This window comes from Vombatus ursinus, unplaced genomic scaffold, assembly GCF_900497805.2.
Source record: "Vombatus ursinus unplaced genomic scaffold, bare-nosed wombat genome assembly UNPS02014863.1, whole genome shotgun sequence".
NCBI lineage: Eukaryota > Metazoa > Chordata > Mammalia > Diprotodontia > Vombatidae > Vombatus > Vombatus ursinus.
The window spans coordinates 7,949,586-7,970,472 of NW_020954641.1; the positions used below are offsets into that span (position 1 = coordinate 7,949,586).

The 20,887-nt window shown below is 40.9% G+C and overlaps 1 protein-coding gene across 2 annotated transcripts in view; it reads left to right on the forward strand.

The window, feature by feature from the left end:
• The window catches only part of STK10 (serine/threonine kinase 10), a 129,453-nt gene that overhangs the window by 47,825 nt on the left and 60,741 nt on the right, over nucleotides 1-20,887 (forward strand). For both annotated transcript variants that reach the window (XM_027841968.1, XM_027841967.1), the window contains exons 3-5: nucleotides 2,424-2,472; nucleotides 5,675-5,824; nucleotides 20,311-20,383. In XM_027841968.1, the coding sequence (XP_027697769.1) occupies nucleotides 2,424-2,472; nucleotides 5,675-5,824; nucleotides 20,311-20,383 (272 nt within the window). The remainder of the gene's footprint in view (nucleotides 1-2,423; nucleotides 2,473-5,674; nucleotides 5,825-20,310; nucleotides 20,384-20,887) is intronic.

Genomic DNA, 20,887 nt, shown 5'->3' on the forward strand with positions numbered 1-20,887 from the left:
AAAAAAAAAAAAAAAAAAAAAAAAAAAAAGGACCTTTGCATCAATGCTTGGAATAGCACCAGTTACTAGTTCTGACAGGCAGCTTGTTTTCCTGGCATGTTCTAAATGTCGGGATTCATCTACTCACTGGCTCAAGAAATCTTGCCTGATATGCTTATCCACATAGGAAATCAGAGATTTCCTTTAAGATGGGATGTTTGAGGCTAGTTTTGTCTCCTAAATGGGAAATGTGCAGAAATTAATTTTTCTAATTTCTTCTGGACTCGTGATCTATCTAATTGGTTCCCAATCTGTTGGCCACAGGGTCCATGGAGTTATTGCCAAGGGTATTCAAAGCCATCTTTGAATCCATAAACAAATCTAGTTTCTGGAGACTGAACAAATAATGATTCATAATCATAAGTATTACAGTTTCATATGTACACAGATGCTACTGTGATTAATAAATGAAAATCAATTTGAAAGCATTACTCCATTTATAGTAAATTTTTGTCATTGTGTATTTTCTTAGTCAAAAGATACTAATAATCAACTGTCATCATGTGGGGGTCCTCAAGATATTCTGACATTAAAAAGGGGTCCTCATACTCAAAATTTGAGAATAATATTTGACTCTTAAGAGGGTTGCTTCGTGAGATCTCTTTCTTATACTGTTGTTTTATGTTGCCAGTTACTTTGTCATATATGTGGATGTTTGGGTAGCAAAGTGGATAGAATGCTGGACTTGGAATCAATAAGACTTGGGTTCTAATCCTGCTTCAGACACTTATTAGCTATGTAACCCTGGAAAAGTCATTTAACCTCTCTAAGACTGTTTCCTCATTTATAAAATGATGTGAATAATAACAGCTGCCTCATAGGATTATTATTGTAAAGATCAGATTAGGTAATGTACATAAAGCACTTTGTAAACCTTAAAGGGCTATATGATCTTCTTCTTCCTCTTCTCCTCCTCCTCCTTCTCCTTCTTTCTTCTTTCTTCTTCTCAACTGCATTGAAAACTCCTTGGGGGCAAGGAGCATTAGGATTCTTTGTATCTCTTTCACTGCCAAATGCTTATAGTAGGGGTTCAATGCGTCCTTGTTGCATGAATGAACAAATGGGTCATAGAAGGTATTTAATAACTGTCTGTTGAGTTAGCCTGAATGAAGGAAGAAAACAATGTACACATCTATCTCTTTACTGAACCTAAAGAATGCTCTACTTCTCATCAGTTGGTTTACACTGAGCAAGCCATCTAGCAAGGAAGAAACAATATGTGAGCAGGCAGGCGTCCTCTTTCATAAATGGAGAACATACCCTTTTCAACATGTCTCCCTCTTCTTTTGTGACCATCCTAGTGAAGGGAGACATGCATCCTTTTCAAGTGAGTTTGCACAAACTGATTTTTCTTTTTCTTTTTTTTCTTTTCTTCTGGCTGGGGGTGGGGTGGGGGGGGTGGTAGTGATGGATAGCACAAGAAACAACTCTAGGCAACGGAAGAAACCTGCACAGTAGCTTGTTTTGGTGTATCTTGGTTAGCTTCTGAGAGAGGTGGGAGTAATAAATGTCCCTCGGGAGGAGGAACACCAGGTCAGTAGAAGCAGCCCAGTAAGTCCTAAGGTAATACATCATTCTCACTTTCTAGTTGTCCAGGATATGGAGGCTTCATTTTTAAAAATCATTGATATCTTTTGTTTTTATATCACCTTCATTTCTAAATATGTATTTCCAAATATACCTTTTCCTTAAACTATCCCTTATAATGAACAGTTGAAAAGAAAGAGAAGGAAGAAAGCAGTTCAGCAATCTAGCCAACACACCGACCGAGTCTGACAGTATATGCAGTGTTCCAGAGCCAACGTTCCCCTGCCCACCCTCGCTTCCATCACCCCTTCGAAGAAGAGAAGGTCGCACATTGTCTCATCTCTTCTTCAGGGCCAGGCTTGATTATTATAATTACATAGGCTTCAGCTTCTAATTTTTAAAATTTTTCTTTCCGTATGCAACATTTTGCCATTGTTTTTCTGGTCCTACGTAATGCCCTTTGCATCATTTCAAATGTCTTCCAGTACTTCTCTGAATTCTTCTCATTCATCATGTCTGAGAGTGCAGTAATATTGTTACATTCATATGCCACGATATGTTTATCTCTTCCCCAGTCAATGAATATCTACTTTGTTTCCAGTTCTTTGTTACTACAAAAGGTGCTGCTAAGAATATTTCGAGGTATATGAGACTTCTCTTTCTTTCTTTGACCTTTGGTCCATATAACTAGCAACAGGATCCCTGAGTCAAAGGAATGGACATTTTCATTACTTTTTTTTTTCAAACATAATTCAGAATTGCTATCCAGAGTTGTTGGGCCCATTCACAGCCTGGTGACTCTTTATTCTCCTGCTTGGGGCTCCAGTTCACTTGGATTCTGTTTGGTTTTTCTGCAGATCATGATTGAGTTTTGTCCTGGTGGAGCAGTGGATGCCATCATGTTAGGTAAGTCTCCCTTGGTCCCTGTAAACATGCAAGGATACCTAGAGTTGGAATTCTTAAGGTGCAAGCCAGAAGAAATAGATGACCTACCTCAAGGGTTAGAATTCTTTATCTAGTCAAAGTAGCCCTGGTGTGAACTCAGCTGGCCAGGGACCTCTCCAACAAGGGTAATTTGGATGGTTGGATGTTGCCTTCTTCTTCACTGGTTGGCTCCCTTTTAGGACTTTTAGAAATATGGGATGGGCTCAGAGCCCTGACTGTGCAGTGTGGTGTAGTAGAAGGAGTGTTGGATTTGTATGACATAGTGGAAAGAGACCTGAACTTCGAGTCAGGAACACCTGAGTTCAAATCCTGACTCAGACAAAGCTGTGTGATCCTGGGCAAATTACAACCTCTCTGTGCCTCATTTTGCTTATAGAAATTGAGGAGATTAAAGCTTGGTGCTTGAAAAGCAATATGAGGAGACACCTGCTCCCACTCTTTTGTAGGGCTAAGAGGTCCATATGTGTGGAACATTGCATGTGATGTATCATTTCAATATGTTGATCAATTTTGTTGAAATGTTTTTAGCTTCTTCCTTTTTTACTTAGAAAAAAAATTCTTTATTTATAAAGGGTGACTCTTCAGGAGATGGACAGGAAGGACTATAGGGAGAAATACAAGCGATATAAAAACAAAAGATGTCAGTAAAAACCTAATTATAAAAACTAGGGGTAAATATTATGCTGCTGATTCATAGGGAGCCTGCTGTCCACTAAAACTCCCATATTCTTTTTTCAGACAAACTGCTATATAACCCTTCTACTCCATCTTGTATTTGTAAAGTTGATATTTTGAACCTGAGTGCAAGACTTTGCATTTCTTACCATTGAATTTTATCTCAGTCGATAAAATAGATCTTGCTAGATTCTATCTGTCACATACCACCTATGTGACCTTGGACAAGTACTTTTACCTCTCTGGGCCTCAGTTTCCTGAACCATAAAGTAAGGGTGTAATGGTAAGCCTCAAAAAAAATTGGGGGTGGGGTTGGATTTGTTGGCCTCTGAGATGTATCCCAGCCCTAAATCTATGATCTAGATTAAGCAAAGGCTGAAAATAGAGTGGTTCTATCTTTGGAAATTTCCTCCCCTTGTGTGTTTGTTATCTCTGTGAATATGTCCTCTTGTATGTCTCTCACCTTCTGTCATGCAATCATAGATTTGGGGCTGACGGGGACCTTAGAGGTCATCAGGTCCAGATGAAGATGAAGAATCCCAAGTCCAAGGGGGTCGTTAAATGACTTGCCCAGGGTCATCTAGAAGTAATATTATCTAATGATAATAATAGCATTTATATAGTACCTACTATAAGCCAGGCACTGTGCTAAGTTCTTTACAAATATGATCTTATCAACCCTGGGAGGTAGGTACTGTTATTATCCCCATTTTACATATTAAGAAAGTGTGTCAGATGGAGGTTAAGTGACTTGTCCAGGGTCGCACAGCTAGTAAGTGTCTCAGGCATGATTCAAACCCAGATTTTCCTGGCTCCAAGTCCAGAGCTCTATCACTGCTGCATTTTATTTGGGCAGAAGGGGTCATGAAGTCTATGACCCACCTGCTTCCCAGTTGGGAGGATAAAATAGTGCAGTGGTTGGAGGGTGTTTTGAAAAATGATAAAGCTCTTTTCAAATGCTAAGTGCTTTATTGTATGTCTAGCCTTTACTAGGGTCAGTTCATGGTGTAGCTTAACCTCTTCTCTTAAAAGGTAGGAAAATGATAGGCGGCTTATTCCCTCATTTTGTAATTGGCAAAGTAACTAAGGAGGCTAAATACTGACTAGAATTATGGAATGAAGTATCAGAGAAACAGATTAAAGATGTGGGTCCCCCTCACCCCATTCCTTCAGAGGTCTGAGCCTGGCTCCCTGGATAGGGATGGGACAGGACCAGGCTGTGAGGATGAAGTACTGTGCTGGAGCCAGGAAGGGACCTTGAAGGGATTTGCAGTTGCAGGCTGAGAAGCCACACAGAGAGGCCCACATAAATATAGAGCTGTGGTAGCTCCCTGTGCTGAAAGCAGCTGGGGATATGGGAGCTGGGGAGTGCTCCAAGGTTGCCTTCTGGGGAAGCATTATTTCTCAAACTTGGATGGGGTATTTTGTGTGTACTTTAGGGGTTTGGCAGGAGGGAGAGAGTGGTGCTGATTTAGTGCAAGGAGTCAGGACTTAGAGTGGAGAAAGAGATTTTAAAAATGTTTTGTATAGAAGTTGGATAATAAAGCAATCTATCCTTAAAAGGTCAGAGAAAAGGGCAGGAAATTTATGGGTTATGAGGTAGATGAGAGCTTGTATAATATAGTAGAGAGCACTGGATTTGAAGTATGAAGACCTGGGTTTTAAACTTGGATTTCCTAGGTCCTACCTGAGTGTCTTTGGACAAGTCACTGAATGTCCCTGGACATCTGTTTCCTCATCTGTAAAATGGAGGGGCAGGTGGAGTTGAACTCTAGTTCAACCTTAGGGGTGACCTCTCAGGTCCTTTCCAACTCTGAATTAGCTCTCTTCAGCAGAACTCTTCTTAGGTAGCAAAATGGTGATCTCAATGATGATTGGATTAGCTACATCCTCCCACAATGTCTTTGTCTTTTTTTCCTTTTTTAAGAAAAATTGGTGCCTTTTATTTTCATGTAACACTCATTTCCAGATATGTCTCTCTCCCCTGTCTTATCAAGAGAGCCTTCATTTGTAACAAAGACTAAAAAGAAAGAAAAAAACCCAACACAGTTTAGCAAGACCAAGGACATATCAACTGTGTCTGAAAATATATGCAGTTTTCCATATCCATGGTCCCTCACTTCTACAAAGAGGGGACGGAGGTGCATTTTCTCATTTATTCCCTGGGGCTAAAGTTGCTCATTGTAATTATACATATACTTTTTTAAATTTCCATTTATCTTTTTGTAGTCGTTGTGTATATGACTTTGGTATCTTTGCCAGAGCCAGAATGCAGGGACTGGGTGGAGTCCTAGACCACCACTATATAGCCATTTGTCAGTTCATATATAGACCTTACCCCAAAGATGGAGAATGCCTTCAGGTTATCTAGATCTGTGTCTAACTTGTATGGAGGGAAGGTCCAGCTGCCCAGGGTATCCAAAGATCCAGACAACTGCTGGTTCATTTAAGGCTGCCTAATCCTTACTCTGTTGCTTTTTGCCCACAGAGTTGGATAGAGGGCTCACGGAGCCTCAGATCCAAGTAATCTGCCGTCAGATGCTCGAAGCCCTTGCCTACCTACATAGTAAGAAGATCATCCATCGTGACCTGAAGGCTGGCAATGTGCTGATGACCTTGGAAGGAGACATCAAGCTTGGTAAGGGCTTCTTCCCAACACAGTGCAGCAGTTTGGGTTAGGTGGGAGACACGAGGGTAATAGAACATGGAGGCAGCTTTGGGTTCATCCAAATCAGCTTCAGGGCATTTTATTAAGTTGCTTTCATACCTTTGAAAGTAAACTGAAAGGCTCCAATGTACCCTTACATTCTTATTACTACACCCTCCCACAGGTGTCCTTCTCCAGTCAGGCTGGTTTGTTCATTGTCCCCCAAACCCCTTACACATTTTCCTCCTCATTACCTTCCTATTTGTTCCATCTACTCCACCTTGGAATGTCCTTCTCCAAAGTAGGTGATAAAGAGTACTGATTTCGTGATTCAGTGGAGAGAGCACTGGCTTCTGAGTCAGAGGTTCTGGGTTCAAATCCCATCTACTATGCTCATGAATTGTATGATCTTACGCATGTCATCTAACCTCCTTTGGCTTCATTTTCATAATCTATAAAGTTATCTTTTTGTTGTTGTTCAGTCATGTCCGACTCTTTGTGGGTTTTCTTGGCAAAGATACTGGAGTGGTTTGCTATTTCCTTTTCCAAAACTATTTTTATAGAGTAATTAATGGCTGGGCAGGGCACTCGAGGGGGAAGATTTGAGTCAAGTTGGACCAGATGGCCCTTGAAATTCCTTCCAGTCCTAGAGCTGTGATCCTGTGATATGGGTTTGAGTTCTGCCCTGTTGCTTACTAGCTTTGTGAGCTTAGGCAAGTGAGTCAGCTCCTCTGAGTCTCAGTTTCCTCATCTGTAAAATGGACATAACGATTCCTTGCCTTACCTACTCACAGGGTTGTTATGAAGTTCAAATGAGGCAATGTATGCTGAAAGTTATTTGTAAGCTAAAATATGAAAGCCATTCTTATTGCTATTAGCACCCATCCTTCAGGCCCCCAATCATGTCACAGTCATTCAAGAAACTTCTCTAATCATTCCAGTCCACATTGCTGTCTTCCTTCTCTGAAAATCCATAGCATGCCATTCATTTGGCATTCAGTGGTAATATGATACCTTGTTACACACACACACACACACACACACACACACACACGTATATATACACACATATGCATATGTATGTGTATGTGTACATATGTATATATATAAAACAAGTAACAAGTACGTGTATATATTTATATATTTTATGTCTATTTTACATATATATATAAATATTAGTTCACATATTTATACACACACATCTGTTTATCTATCTATATCCTATCTCCCCTACTATAGACTCTAAGCTCTGGAGGATAGAGATTGTATTTTTAATTTCTGCTGCATTGTATCCCCAGAGTGCTTAGTGCACAGCAAGCTCACAGTCAATATTTGTTGATTGCCTGAAACTGAGCTTCTATGGATAATCAGATGGGTTTGAAGAAAATTATCAGCAGCTGGAAACAGGTCTGACCTGATCATTTGTTTGGCTTTTGAGCAGATTTACTGATATTGGTCATCGACCTACTTATTGAACTTGAGAGTTTTATAGGGTCTAGAAGTTAGCAATCCATTCTGACTAAGGGCCATCATGGCACCATGCTGGATTTGAGGTCAAAGAATATAGGCTTGAGTTCTGTGACCTTGGGCAAATCACTGAGTTTCCAGATGGTTGTATTAATAATAATGATAATAATGATAGCCTGCATTTATATAGCACCTACTATGTGCCAGTCACCAAGCTATGTGCATTACAAATATTATCTCATTTGATTCTTATAGTAACCCTGAGAGGGTAGGTTATTATGACCCCCATTTTGCAAATGAGGAAACTGAGGCAGACAGATGTTAATTGACTTGCCCAGGGTGACGCACACAGTGTCTGTGGCTAGATTTAAACTCAGATCTTCCTCACTCCAGGTACAGCCCTATCTCTGCTGAACTATTTAGCAATCCCTTTATTTAGATCAATAGACAGTAACTTATTAAGCAGCATTCTTCCAAGTACTTGAGTAAAAAACAAAAATAGAAATGGTCCCTGCCCTCAGGGTGCTTACAATTGGCTGAGGGAAACAGCATGTACATACTGATACAAAAGAATAGCGAGGAAATTTTTTTTTGGGGGGGGGGGTAGTACTTGCAGCTCTGAGGACCAGGTCTAGAAGGAGATGGCACCTAAACTGAACTTTGAAGGAAGTTGGATATTCTAAGAGCTGAATGCTGGGAAGGGAGGACATTTCAGGCATGGAGGGAAACCACCTAGACAGAGGTGTCAATACATATGGAATGTGGATCATTGTGAATGAGGAATGGCAGCTAGGTGAGTTTGGGTGGAATACTGAGTATGTGTGAAGGGGAGTGATGGATGATAAGCCTAGAAAAATGGGCCAGAACCAGATTGTGCTGGGCTTTAAATGCCAATCAGAAGAATTTGTATTTTATCCTGTTGAGCTAACAGAGCATGTTGAGGAGGAGAGGGACATGGTCAGACCTTTGCTCTAGACTTCATGTTTTGGAAGCTATGTGAATTTTGAACTGGGGAGGGGAGGGATGTGAGGCAGGGGACCCATGAGGAGACTACTGCTGAAGCCCAGGCAAGAAGTGAGAAGGCCCTGAATTAGGGGGGTGGCTATGTGAGAAAAGAGGAGGGAATAGATGGGGGAGATGGTGTAAATCTTAATTCTCTCCTGGGTCAATGTCCATGATCTCATGGTCCTATAATCAGGAAAATGTGGAGCCATGCAGTGCTAGGAGCAGAAAATAGGAAATGTGACTCCCTTGAACACAGGGACATGAAGGTCTGGATGTGATCTGGAATTGAAGTAGGATGAGGACTCTAGGCATGATGGGAAGAAGCAATATCCTGGGGCTGGACTTGCAGGGAGATAAAAGCACAATTTGAATTTGTTAGGACTTCACTGGGACTGAAGAAGGCTGCATAGGAACGGATCAGAGTAGGAATCTGTGTGGGTCAGGGCAGAGCAGGGTATAGAGAACAGTTCTGGGAAGTGAGTCAATGAGGCACAATAGTACCATATCCTTGGGAGCAGGAACAACCCTTTGATAGTCTTAAGAAAGTAAAAATTGTTATATTTGGAAAAATACAACAAAACTCCATTATAATAGCTTGCTATTGCCTTTAGTGAGCATTGTCTGCTGTGTCTACTGTGTACCAGGCACTAGGAATACACAGACAAAAATGATAAAGCTCCTGCCTTTAAGGAGTTTACGTTTTTATTATTTTCAAGACTTTGATGAATCTGTGTTAACATCAATGTGACTCTGTCTGCTAGAGCTTCATATCTGAACTTTTGAAGACCTTCTTGTCCCATGTCCCTCTTGTCCATCTCCTCCTAGAAGTCTTACACGGAGGATCCACCCAACAAGCCTAGGGCTTTCCATTGGATCTCTTGCCCTTTCCTGGAAGCCAGTGGGTCACGTGGTCTGTCCATTGGTTATGTCTTGCTGTAACTATATGACAGCCTGCCTCATTTTTCTGGTCATATATCTCTCTGTTATCCTTCATGCAATTTTTCCTAAACAGTTCATTTTGGGAAAATGTAGCAACCTCTTCATGCTCAGTCTGCAGCTCCCCATTGTCCTTGGCCTGAACTGCAATTTAAATTCTTGGTATCGTGTGGATTCTGATATACCATGGATTATGTCCTCTGCCTGTGTATGTCAAAAATCAATTATGTTTTGGGAATTAAAAAAACATATGCATGTGGAAAGATAATTAAGTACAAGACAGTATATGAGAAATGCCAAATGAAAAGGACAGTGAGTACAAAGGATTCTGGAAAAGATCACATCTGGAGAAAGCTGGATTTGAGATGGACTTGGTAAGATGGAATAGACCATAAAATGAATGTTTGGTTCTGTGTACTAAAAGCAACACCATAAAATATTTAGCATGAGGCCCTTAATCTGGAGTGTTTCTTTTTTTTTTTTACCACCCTCTTACTCCACTGTTCTGAACACCAGCTGGAATTGTAGATAATGGACGAGTCTTCAGCTAACAACAAGCAAAGACTAAGCACTTTGCAGGATACAAGAGAAAAGTATGATTGGTCCACTTCCAATGAGCTTACAGTCTAGTTAGACCATGTGTTCAGGAAATAGGACTCCCTAGTGAAAGCTCAGGGAAGGTTTTTTTCTCTTATCTTGGTATCCCAGTACCTAGCACAAAAGCTCACACTTGGTAGGTCTTTAACAAATACTTTGCTGAATTGAATGGTATTTGGGTATTTAAGGGCCAAAATGGGTGGTCTGTCAGAGCAATTGAAGCCCAGAGACAAGAGACAGGAGTGTAGCATTGGAAAGGAGATGGGACCTGAGATTTTGACTACATGTGGGTGGATGTTGAATCTTGTCTACAGACGTGTTTGAAGCTGTCTTTCCTCCTCTCCTTCTGGGGCCTCATCCTGTCCATTACATTGCTGGTTATGCAGAAATGAAGCAAAAACTGCCATGCTTAATAGGAAATTAGAGACTTAGACTTAAGAGAAAATAAGACCTCTTTTTCATCTTAAAGAATATAAGAATATGTAATAGGGATGAGATTGAATAGGTTTTTTAATTACTTGGGTGTATTTAGTTGAGAAAACCAGGAAACCAACTAAGGAGGAAGAAAAGTTCACAGAAAGTTGAATGTGTGTGTATTTACATAATCACCCTTGTGTTCTCTGAGACCTGGTATGGGGATACCCATGGGAGTAGGATTGTTGTTCTGTTTTGGAAAATCCTCTTTACTGTTGACATCTGTAATCTACAGCCTGGTCTTGGCAGCCACGGGGACACAGGAGATTGGATGTCTGGCTCTTCCTGCCTTCCTGAGACAGCCTGTGGGGCCCTGGGGGGAGAGGGGAGAGTTGTACATCCTTGTACAACTCGCATACTCGGCAAGAAATCGCTTCAGCAAAATTGTCCTCCCAAGCATTTCCCCACCCCCCTGCAGAGGACAGTAAGTGGGTCAGGTTATTGGGGAATAATTAATGTGACCTTGGCAGCAAGCATGTGCTAATGTGAGTACCCTTGCTGTAAAGGCCTTCTCTGATTCTAAAGTATCTCTTGTGGAGAGTCAGTAGGCAAGAATGAAATGTGTGGCCTTTTCCTTGTGCTGAATGCTATCTCAGCCTGGGCACTTCAGCTTCCCTTGTGATTCACTGAATGGTTGTGAAAGGAAGAAAGAGCTCCTACTCTTGGAGAAGGTGGTTTGGCTATCAACTGCCCTCTGCTACTGATTGAGAGGGAACCGCCTTTTCTTCTAGGGTCCATCTGGGAATGAAGGGTACGGAGCTGTCACTCTGTGCTTATAGAGACTGAAAGAACACAGCCACCTCTTTCAGTGTATTGCTTGGAGTGAAAGGAAAAGGCTTTTCTGGCTCAAAGAGGATTTTGCAGAAGCTACTGTAATATTAGATTTCCTTTGTCCTCCAAAACTTCCATTTCCTTCATCTCCTAGGGTTCTCTAGGGTCCTGACATTACTACCACTTCTCATGATATATCTGACTTTGTTGTATCCAGCTGGTAGATATTTTATTGTTGTTGTTCAGTCGTGTCTGACTCTTTGTTACTCCATTTGGGGTTTTCTTGGTAAAGGTACTGGAGTGGTTTGTCAGTTCCTTTTCCAGCTCATTTTACAAATGAGGAAACTGAGGCAAACAAGGTTAAGTGATTGCCCAGGGTCACACTAGTGTCTGAGGCTGGATTTGAACTCAGGAAGATGAATCTTTCTAACTCCAGGCCCAGCATTCTATCCTTCATATCACATAGCCTGGTAGATATTAGGAATACGTATATTTATTGATCAGTGAGCCTTTATTAAGCTCCTTCTATATTCCAGGCACTCTACTAGGTACTGGGGCTACAAAAACAAAAAACAAAATAATCCCTGTCCTTAGGAAGCTTATCATCTATCAGGGGTGGGGAACCTATAGTTTCCAGGCCACATGTGGCCCTCTAGGTCCTCAAGTGCAGCCCTTGAATGAATCCAAACTTCACAGAACAAATCCCCTTAATAAAAGGATGTGTTCTGTAAAACTTAGACTGAAAAGGCCACATCCAAAGACCTAGAAGGCCACACATATGGCCTTGAGGCCACAGGTTCCCCACCCCTGCACTCAATTCTACTAGATTCTTTGAATGGAGAAGTGAAAGTAGTGAGGTTTCCCAAGGATAAGGACTGCAACTGATTTTACTTAACCTTTTCAAAAAACTAAATTAAATATACTCGAGTGCACCCTTCTTGAGCTTAAGATTCTGTATTGCTGATTCCTGAGCTTTATGAAATGTTTTTTTTATCAAACCTTAGAAGTCAAGTAATCTAATTTCCTCATTTTACTTATGAGGAAACTGAAGACCAGAGATGTAAGTGAGTAACCTGAGGTCATGTGAGTAGTAAATAGCAAAGGGAGGATTTCTTACCCAAGTTTTCTGATCTCATTATCTAGTATCTTCTCATGACACCTTCCTACCTTTTTTTCTTCTTTCTCTCTTCCTTCCCTCATTCATTCATTCATTTATTCATTCAACATATCTTTATTAAGCATTCACTTTGTGTTATAAGCAAAAGGTGAATGAGACCTGGCTAATTCCACCACCACCATTTTTGTTGTTGTTGTTGGTTTTTTCTTTTTTTTTTGTCATTTCCAACTCTTTGTGACCCCATTTGGCCTTTTCTTGGCAGAGATACTGGAGCAGTTTGCCATTTTCTTCTCCAGCACATTTGACGGATGAGGAAACTGAGGCAAACAGAATTATACAGCTAGTAAGAGTCTGAGGCTGAATTTGAACTTAGGAAGATGAGTCTTCCTGTCTCCAAGCCCAACTAGGTGCCACCTAGCTATCTTCTAAGAAGCTTATCGTCTATTAATGTAATGCTGAAATGTGGAAGTAGAAAAGGAAAAGGAAAAAAAAGACTAGAATCATGGTCAGAGTTGGTATAGGACCGGGTTGGGGAACCTGCAGGTTTGAGGCCACATATGACCTTCTAGGTCCTCAAGTGTGGCCTTTTGACTGAATCCAAACTTCACAGAGACCTAGAGGGCCACATGTGGCTTTGAGGTCATAGTTTCCCCACCCCGGTATAGGAGATGGGGGAGATGGTGAAGAGATAGGATGGAAACAATGGGTTAGGAAAGAAGTAGGGGAAAAAAGACATGAGTTGAGAAGTGTGGACAAAAAGCCTTTGGGGGTAGTTATGTGCCTTTAGTGGCCATAATCATGGAAGACTTAGAGGTTAATTAGAGAGATCACCAAGGACACCAGATATTAGCTTCATACTTAATGAGCCCAAAGAAGGTGAGCTAAGGTAAGGTGGCTGTTGTAATCAGGTAGAAGGAAGTCCTCTGGGTCTTGCCTGGTTATGTGTGAGAGCATTCCCCAGTTCTAGGGAGAAGCAGGGCAGCCCTACTCACATCCAGCTGCTCAGACTTAATTCACATGCTGCTGTAGTTGACCCCATAGTAAAGAAGGGATTGGAAGGGTCAGGGTTGGAGAGAGTGCTGTTGGGGTGATGTGGCTATAGCACAGCTGTCTCTAGGACATGTACGGCTGACTTTTTTTGGGTGCCTGTGGCTCATATAACAGAAAAGTGATTCATTTTTACGGAAACAGACAGGCAATATTAGGTGTTGGGTCAAATATTTTTGTGATTTCTTACTAATAGAAGACCTTGAGCTATAGTATATCTAATAGTGGTATTTCAGTTAAGTCAATCAGGGAAATGTTGTTGATATACTATATGCAGATTGCAACATTTCACAAAGGGAGGGAGTTTGGGCAGCTAGGTGGCGCAGTGGATAGAGCACTGGCCCTGGAGTCAGGAGGACCTGAATTCAAATTCAGCCTCAGACACTTACTGTGTGACCCTGGGCAAGTCAATTAACCCCAATTGCCTCTTTAAAAAAAACAAACAAACAAACAAACAACAAAGGGAGGGAGTGTGATGCTTTGGAAAGCATTATGGATTCAGAGTCTGGGGACTTGAGCTCAATACCCAGCTCTGTTGCTTATTTACCTGTGTGGCCTTAAGCATGTCACTCCATCTCTTTAGGCCTCAGTTTTCTCGTCTGTAAAATGAGGGGATGGGACCAGATGACCTCAAAGATCTTTCCAAGCTCTAAATCTATGGTCCTATGGCATCTAAGGGCCCTTCCAGCTCTGTCTCTCGTGTTGTCCTTGTGTACATGACAAGTGGGGGTTAGGTGATGGTGAAGTTAGGTAGATTTAGAAGTGATGACATGACTGGACCCAAAGAGCAATCATTAACCAACAGAGATGGTTGATGTCTCTAGTAGAGTGTCCCACGGGTCAATCTTTTCCCCTGTGCTATCCCTGTACTATTAAACATTTAATGAATGACTTGGCTGGAGGTATGAATGACATACTCATTAAATTTGCAGATGATTCAAAGCCAGGGGGGATGGCTAATGTGTTGGATGACTGGATATAAAAAGACCTAAATAGGCCAGATCAATGAACTGAGTCTAATAAGAAAAAATTTGACAGAGATAAATTCTAAGGCATTGATTTGGATTTAAAAAAAAAACCAACCTGCTCATGTATATCATAGGAGACGCATGGTTAAACAATAGTTCCAATAGGAAAAGATGCGGATGTTAGTCATCTCAATGTCAGTCAGCAGTACAGCCAAAAAATAAACATAATTCCAAGATACTTCGAGAAGCATAGTGTCCAAAACAAGGGAAATGATAGTTCTGCTGTCCCCTTGCCCGATATGACAACATATGAAGTACTTTGTTCTGTCCTGGGCACCACATTTTACAGAGGACATGGACAAACTAGACTTTACCCGCATCAGGGTGGCCAGGATATTCAGAAGACTAAAGACCATGGTGTGTTAGAACCGACTCATACCAGCTTTTGAGCTGGTTGTTACATTTCCAGGGAGAGCATTTAAATCTTGGAAACTACAAATACTGAAAATCAGGGCTTAATTGATCATTGTTGCTGATTGTCTAGACTTAAGAAAGTGATTAAGATTAAGAAATGCAGGTTAAATTTATAAGTGTGTTGTCCATACTTTTTTTTTTTTCCAAGAGAGCCTGTTGTTAAACATTTACCAGCATGCCACTACATGATTAGTTGAAGGAACTGAGAATGTTTAGGATGAATGAGAAAAACCCTAACAGGGACATAATACCCATCTTCAAACATTTGAAGGATGATCGAGTGAAAGCACGGATTAGGCTCATCTTAATCCTGGGGAAGCAGAACAAGGTTGTGGCCAAGACTAAAAGCTGCAGAGACGCACATTAATTCTATGTAAAGAAAAACTTCCTAACTATTATTGTTGTTCAGTCATGTCCAACTCTTCCTGCCTCTATATGGGGTTTTCTTAGTAAAGATGCCGGGGTGGTTTGCCGTTTCCTTCTCCATTGGATCAAGGCAAATAGAGGTTAAGTGACTTGCCCAGGGTCACACAGCTATGTATGTGTGTATGTATATACACGCATACTATAAGTGTATGAGTCTGGATTTGAACTCAGATCTTCCTGACTCCAAACCCAGCACTCTATCCACTAAGTCACATAGCTGCCTACTTCCCACCTATTAGAGCTTTCTGAAAATGGAATGGACTGCCTTAGGAAACAGTTTACCCCCCTGCACTGAAGATATTCTAGTGAGGGCTGGGTGACTAGTTATTGGGATGTTGTAGAGGTGAATCCTAGACAGGCAAGGGATGGGCCAGGTGGCTGATGAGATTGTAGATTCTGTAATTAAAAATGTAATTCTATAAATCAAAACATAATGATCTACTATTTTAGAATGGAGGAGAAAAGGGGACATATGGATGATTGGAAAGAAGGGAAATAAAGTGAGAACTAAGGGAGACAGATATGAGGGGCATTCAGCTAGGGTTTGACTGCTTTCCCTCTACCCACCTGTGCTATGAGACAACATGATGCAGTGGGAATAGGACTGAACTAACATTCAGGACCTTGGACACAAAACAATTGTTGCCCTCAGTTTCCTTGTCTGTAAAATGAAGAGGTTAGACTTGATGAGCTTCAAAGTCCCTTCTGCCTCTAAAGCTGCGATCATATGAGCCACCTCTGTTCTTAGGTCTGATAAATAATGGAGTGATATATTCATTGTAGCTCTGCCCTCCAGCTCTGCCCTCCTAGGATTCTATGAATAGTAAAAAAAAAAATTCTGTGAATTTTCACTGTATAGCTAACTTGTGTGGAGCCCAGCCACCCCATGTTTTGAGTGACAGATAGCATTTTAGTTCTATGAAAACTATACCTTCCTGAATCCTATGGGAAGTGTGAGGCAGCTAAGACCTAGGAGGCCAGAGGGTGCGCTGCTTGAGACCACACCTTCCATCCCAGCTCCATGGCTTACTCTCGCTCTGCCTCACTCCCTGGGCACTTGGTGCCATTGGGCTCCCAGGGAGGAGCTCTGCCCTTGCTTCACCACCACGAGTTATCCCAGTGGGTGTGAAGGGAAGAAGCAGTAACACCCAGCTGCCAGGGTGGGGAGGGCTGCTGGGAGGAGCCACACTCTGGGGAGGCATTGCGAAAGATGGTGTGTGTGTGTGCATGCATATGTGTGTGTGTGTACACACTTTGGTTTTTTTTCACATCTAAGATAGGGTGAGGGCCAAGGAAATCCAACTCAGGTTTCCCCTTTTCTTCATTGTTTCTGGGAATAACATGCTATTCTCAATAAACTTCCTAGAGTATCCTGATCAAATATTTTAAAAGGTAATAATAACAACAACTGACCTTTTCATAGTACTTTTCAGTTTACATACTGCTTTACATATATTTTCTCTTTTGATCCTCACAACTACCCTGTGAGGCAGGTACTCCAGGTATCAATCCACCTTTATAGAGAAAGAAACTAAGGCAGAGAGAGGAAAAGTGACTTGCCCAAGGTCACTTAGCGAATAAGAGTCAGAGGCAGGATTTGAACCCAGCCCTTCCTGACTCTAAGTCTAGCAGTCTTAACACTGTGCCAGGAATATTGAAGATGATCCCTTTAAAGCTGGGATTCTTAATCCTTTTGTTGACTCATTTGGCAGTCTAGTTGAGTCTGTGGATTCCTTCCAAGAATAATGTTTTTAAATGCATTAAATAAAATACATAGGATTACAAAGGAAACCAAAGATTAGTAAAAAATAAAGATGTCTTTTTTTTTTTCCATCCAATTTCATGGACTCCCAGGTTAAGAGCTTCTGTTTGAAAAGGTGCATGTGATTACCCTGCTTCCAAAATAATGCTGTGCTTCCGGCCTCCTGCCTCCCCAGCCTCTAGCTTCTCTTCTGCTATACCTCTGTATAGCTCTTCCCTGTATAGAATCACAGGATGTCAGAACTGGAAGGGATCTTTAAACATATTTATTTTCTCTCCCTCCTTTTAATCACTAGGTGAGGCAACTAGTTGGCATAATGAATAGAGCAGTGGACCTGGAGTCAGGAAAACTTGAGTTCAGATCCTGCCTCAGATGTTTCCTTGCTGTGTGCCCCTGGGCAAGTCACATAACCTCTCTGAGCCTCAGTTTTCTCATCTTTAAAAATGAGTTAGTTGGGCTGGATGGTTTTCCAAGGTCCCTTCCAGCTCTCGATGTGATTTTCTGTGTGTGATCAGCCTGTCTAACCAGAGAGGCAGAGTGATCTTCTTTGACAAAGTCATATATCTGGTTAATCCTTGAGATGAAATTAGAACTCTAGACTCTAGCCAAGTCCAGTGCGCCTTTCATTCTACCATACCACCTCCATGTAACCCCTTTTGCCTTCCCTTTCTTCTCCCTCCTCTCCTCTCATCTTAAATTTTCATTTATGTCTCGTGTTTCAATATCACTTTTATTTCTGAATTTTGTTTCCCTTCCATAACCCAGTAAGCTATCCCATGCAATAAAGAATAAAAAAGAAAAAGGTCAAAGAAAGCAGTTCAACAATATAAAACAACACACGAACCAAGTTTCATAGTATATAATGTGGTCCATGCTGAGTCCCCAAAAGTCTTTTCTCCCTGCAAGGAAGGGAGATAGGTGTATTTTCTCATCTCCTCTTCAGAGACAAGATTGGCAACCCTTTCTTTTCATTCAATATATGGGACACTATATCAGATTGTGCACCCTCTTGGGGAGGGAGGGAGAGAAAAATTTTCAGCTCAAAAGCTTATGGAAGTGATTGTTGATAAGTCAAAATAAACTAATAATTTAAAAAAACCCAATATATGGGGCAGCTAGGTATTGCAGTGGATAGAGACCCAGGCCTGGGATCAGGAAAACCTGATTTCAAATCCGACCTTAGACATATCCTAGCTGTATAATCCTGGACAAGTCACTTAACCTCTGTTTGCCTCAGTTTCCTCATCTGTAAAATGGAAGTAATTATAGAACCTACTTCCCAGGGTTGTTATGAGATATTTGTAAAGCACTTAGCACAGTGCTTGGCACATAGTAAGCACTGTATAAATGTTAGCCATTATTCAAAGTGATGTTGTCCCTCTATCTTTTATTCCTCCAGGACCTTCTTGTTACTCATTTCTGTAGCTCTCCTTTATCAGACACCTTCTTTGTTGTTCCCTGACAATGCTTAGCATCCATGCTTGGCCTATTCACATACTCTTCAGAACTCAAGATCAGGTCTGTGGACTAGCCCCCAAGGAACTCCAGTCCTGCCTTGTTCTAAAAATAGATTGTCTAAGTCACAATCACTCTAATAAGATATACAACATTCTGTACCCATAGTCTACCACCTTTCTACCAAGAAGAGTGAAGTGTGTATTTTATTTTCAGTGCTCTGGAACCAAGATTAAACTATATGAAATCCAAATCTGTTGTATAAAATGCACCATTACACAATTACATTATTATAATAATTGTTTTTATTATTCTCCTGTTTGTTTCTCTTTTCTGAATCAGTTCACACAAATCTTCCCATGTTTCTTTGAATTTCTCATATTTGTCATTTCTTAAGGAACATTAGTATTTCATCATATTCATATGTTACAATTTGCTTAGCTATTCTCACATTTGATGGGCATCTACTATATTTCTAGTTTTGTGCTATTACAAAGAGTGAGGGCAGGGAATATTTTGGCATATGTGGGACTTTTTTTTTTCCTGTTATCAATCTCCTTGGATTTGTGCTCAGTATGGGGCTTACTGAGCCAGAGAATGAACACTTTAGTAATTTTTCTCACATTCCTAATTGTTTTCCAGAATGACTGGACCAGTTTACAGCTCTCTCAGCAATGTGTTAGTGTCTTTGACTTCTCATAGCCCTCATAACATTGTTAATTTCCATCTTTTATTAGACAGTTCTCTAAGATTAAATTATCCATTAATTCTCAAAGTGCACCAGTGGAGGGAGTTTCCACACTGGGAGTTCCCTATATCCATGTCATCACAGGTCTAGACCAAAATAAATCATCTTTGGCAATTTCATGGGTATGATGTAAAACCACAGAGTTGTTTTAATGGGTGTTTTTCTTAGTGATTTGAAGTATTTTTTTTTTTCATTTGGATGTTGATAGTTTGCATTTCTTCTTTTGAAAACTCAAAACCTCAAAACTCAAAGCTTTGATTTTGCACAGGTTCATGTGCTAAGTAGTTCTTGACCTCACCTCAGCTGTAATCTGTGGGAGAGTCAGCATGAGACAATGGCAAGGGCTCAGACGACCTAGATGTGGGTGCTACCTCTGATACTTACTAGCAGGGTGACCTTGGGTAAGTCACTTAAACTTTGTTTGCCTCAGTTCCCTCATATGTAAAGTGGGGATGATAGTAATACATCTACCTCCCAGGGTTGTTTTGAGGATTAAATAAGATAATAATTGTAAAGCATCCAGCACAGGGCCTGACACGTAGTAAGTGCTATATAAATGTTAGCTATTATTGTTATTGTTGTTGCTGTTGCTGTTTTTGTTATAAATTTAATATGGAAATACCCACACAACCCTTTCAAACTTTACCCTGCTCTCTTCTATGTTAAAAATATTTCACCAATGTTCATTTCTTCCTTCTTTTTCTTGAGTTTCACTATTATTACCCACTAACCACTTTAACAATTCTCCTGCTTCTTATCCCGTCCCCTACAAAAGCCCTCCCTTGTAACAAATAAATATAATCAAGCAAAATGAATCCACATATTGGCCATGTCTGAGAGTGCATGTCTCATTCTTTCTCTATAATCCACCATCTGTCCACCAGGATATGAGAAGCAAGCTTCATCATAGCCTTATATTCTCTGTGCTCTAATAGGAAATCATCTGTTCTATCAAGGTTTCATTTTTTCCTAGGCTCTGTTTATCAAGATGATGACTTTTCTGTGACTATGGAAGAATACTTCCAAATCTGTATATCTAGCTTCATAATCTTCTGCCTGTAGCCATGGATGACTGAAGGACCACTGGCTGATGGTTTTTTTGTTTTTGGGGGGTTTTTTTTGGAATATGTGTCAGTGGTCAGTGAGTTTCTTGTCAGAAGCTTTATAACCTTTGGGGATTAGGGCTAGGAATGCCAGAAGGATTCCTTATCTGAGATTTTTGCCTTGCAGCTGACTTTGGTGTATCTGCCAAGAATCTGAAAACCTTGCAGAAACGAGATTCCTTCATAGGAACACCTTACTGGTGAGTAAGCTAGCTTCTGGAAACTGGATCTGAGACTGAACTTTGAGCCAGAGATTCCTTCTTCACCACCCCCCACCCCCCAAGCTACTTGCTGGATGACAAATACTGGCATGGCCATTTTAGTTGAATAGTTAAGCCTACCTAAGGCCCAAATCAAGGCCTGCCTTCCCTTTTACCCCAGATCTTATTGATTTCTCCCTCTCTTCTGAATTCCTACTGCACTTAAAGTTTGCACCATGTAATTTAGCACTCAGTTGTACATTGTCCTATACCATTCATTTGTTGTTTCATGGACGTTAGTATTACCTCCCCTTCCGGATTCTAAAATTCCTTGAAATCAGGAATCATGTATTATGTTACTTATGTTCTCTGTGGTGCCAGTTGTATGGTCGAGCGTTTGATTGGCCCTCAATAAATACTTAATAATTGATTTAAAAAAAAAGCAAGCATATGAAACAAACCAGAGGGGGTGTGTGTGGGTGTGTGTGAGAGAGAGACAGAGAC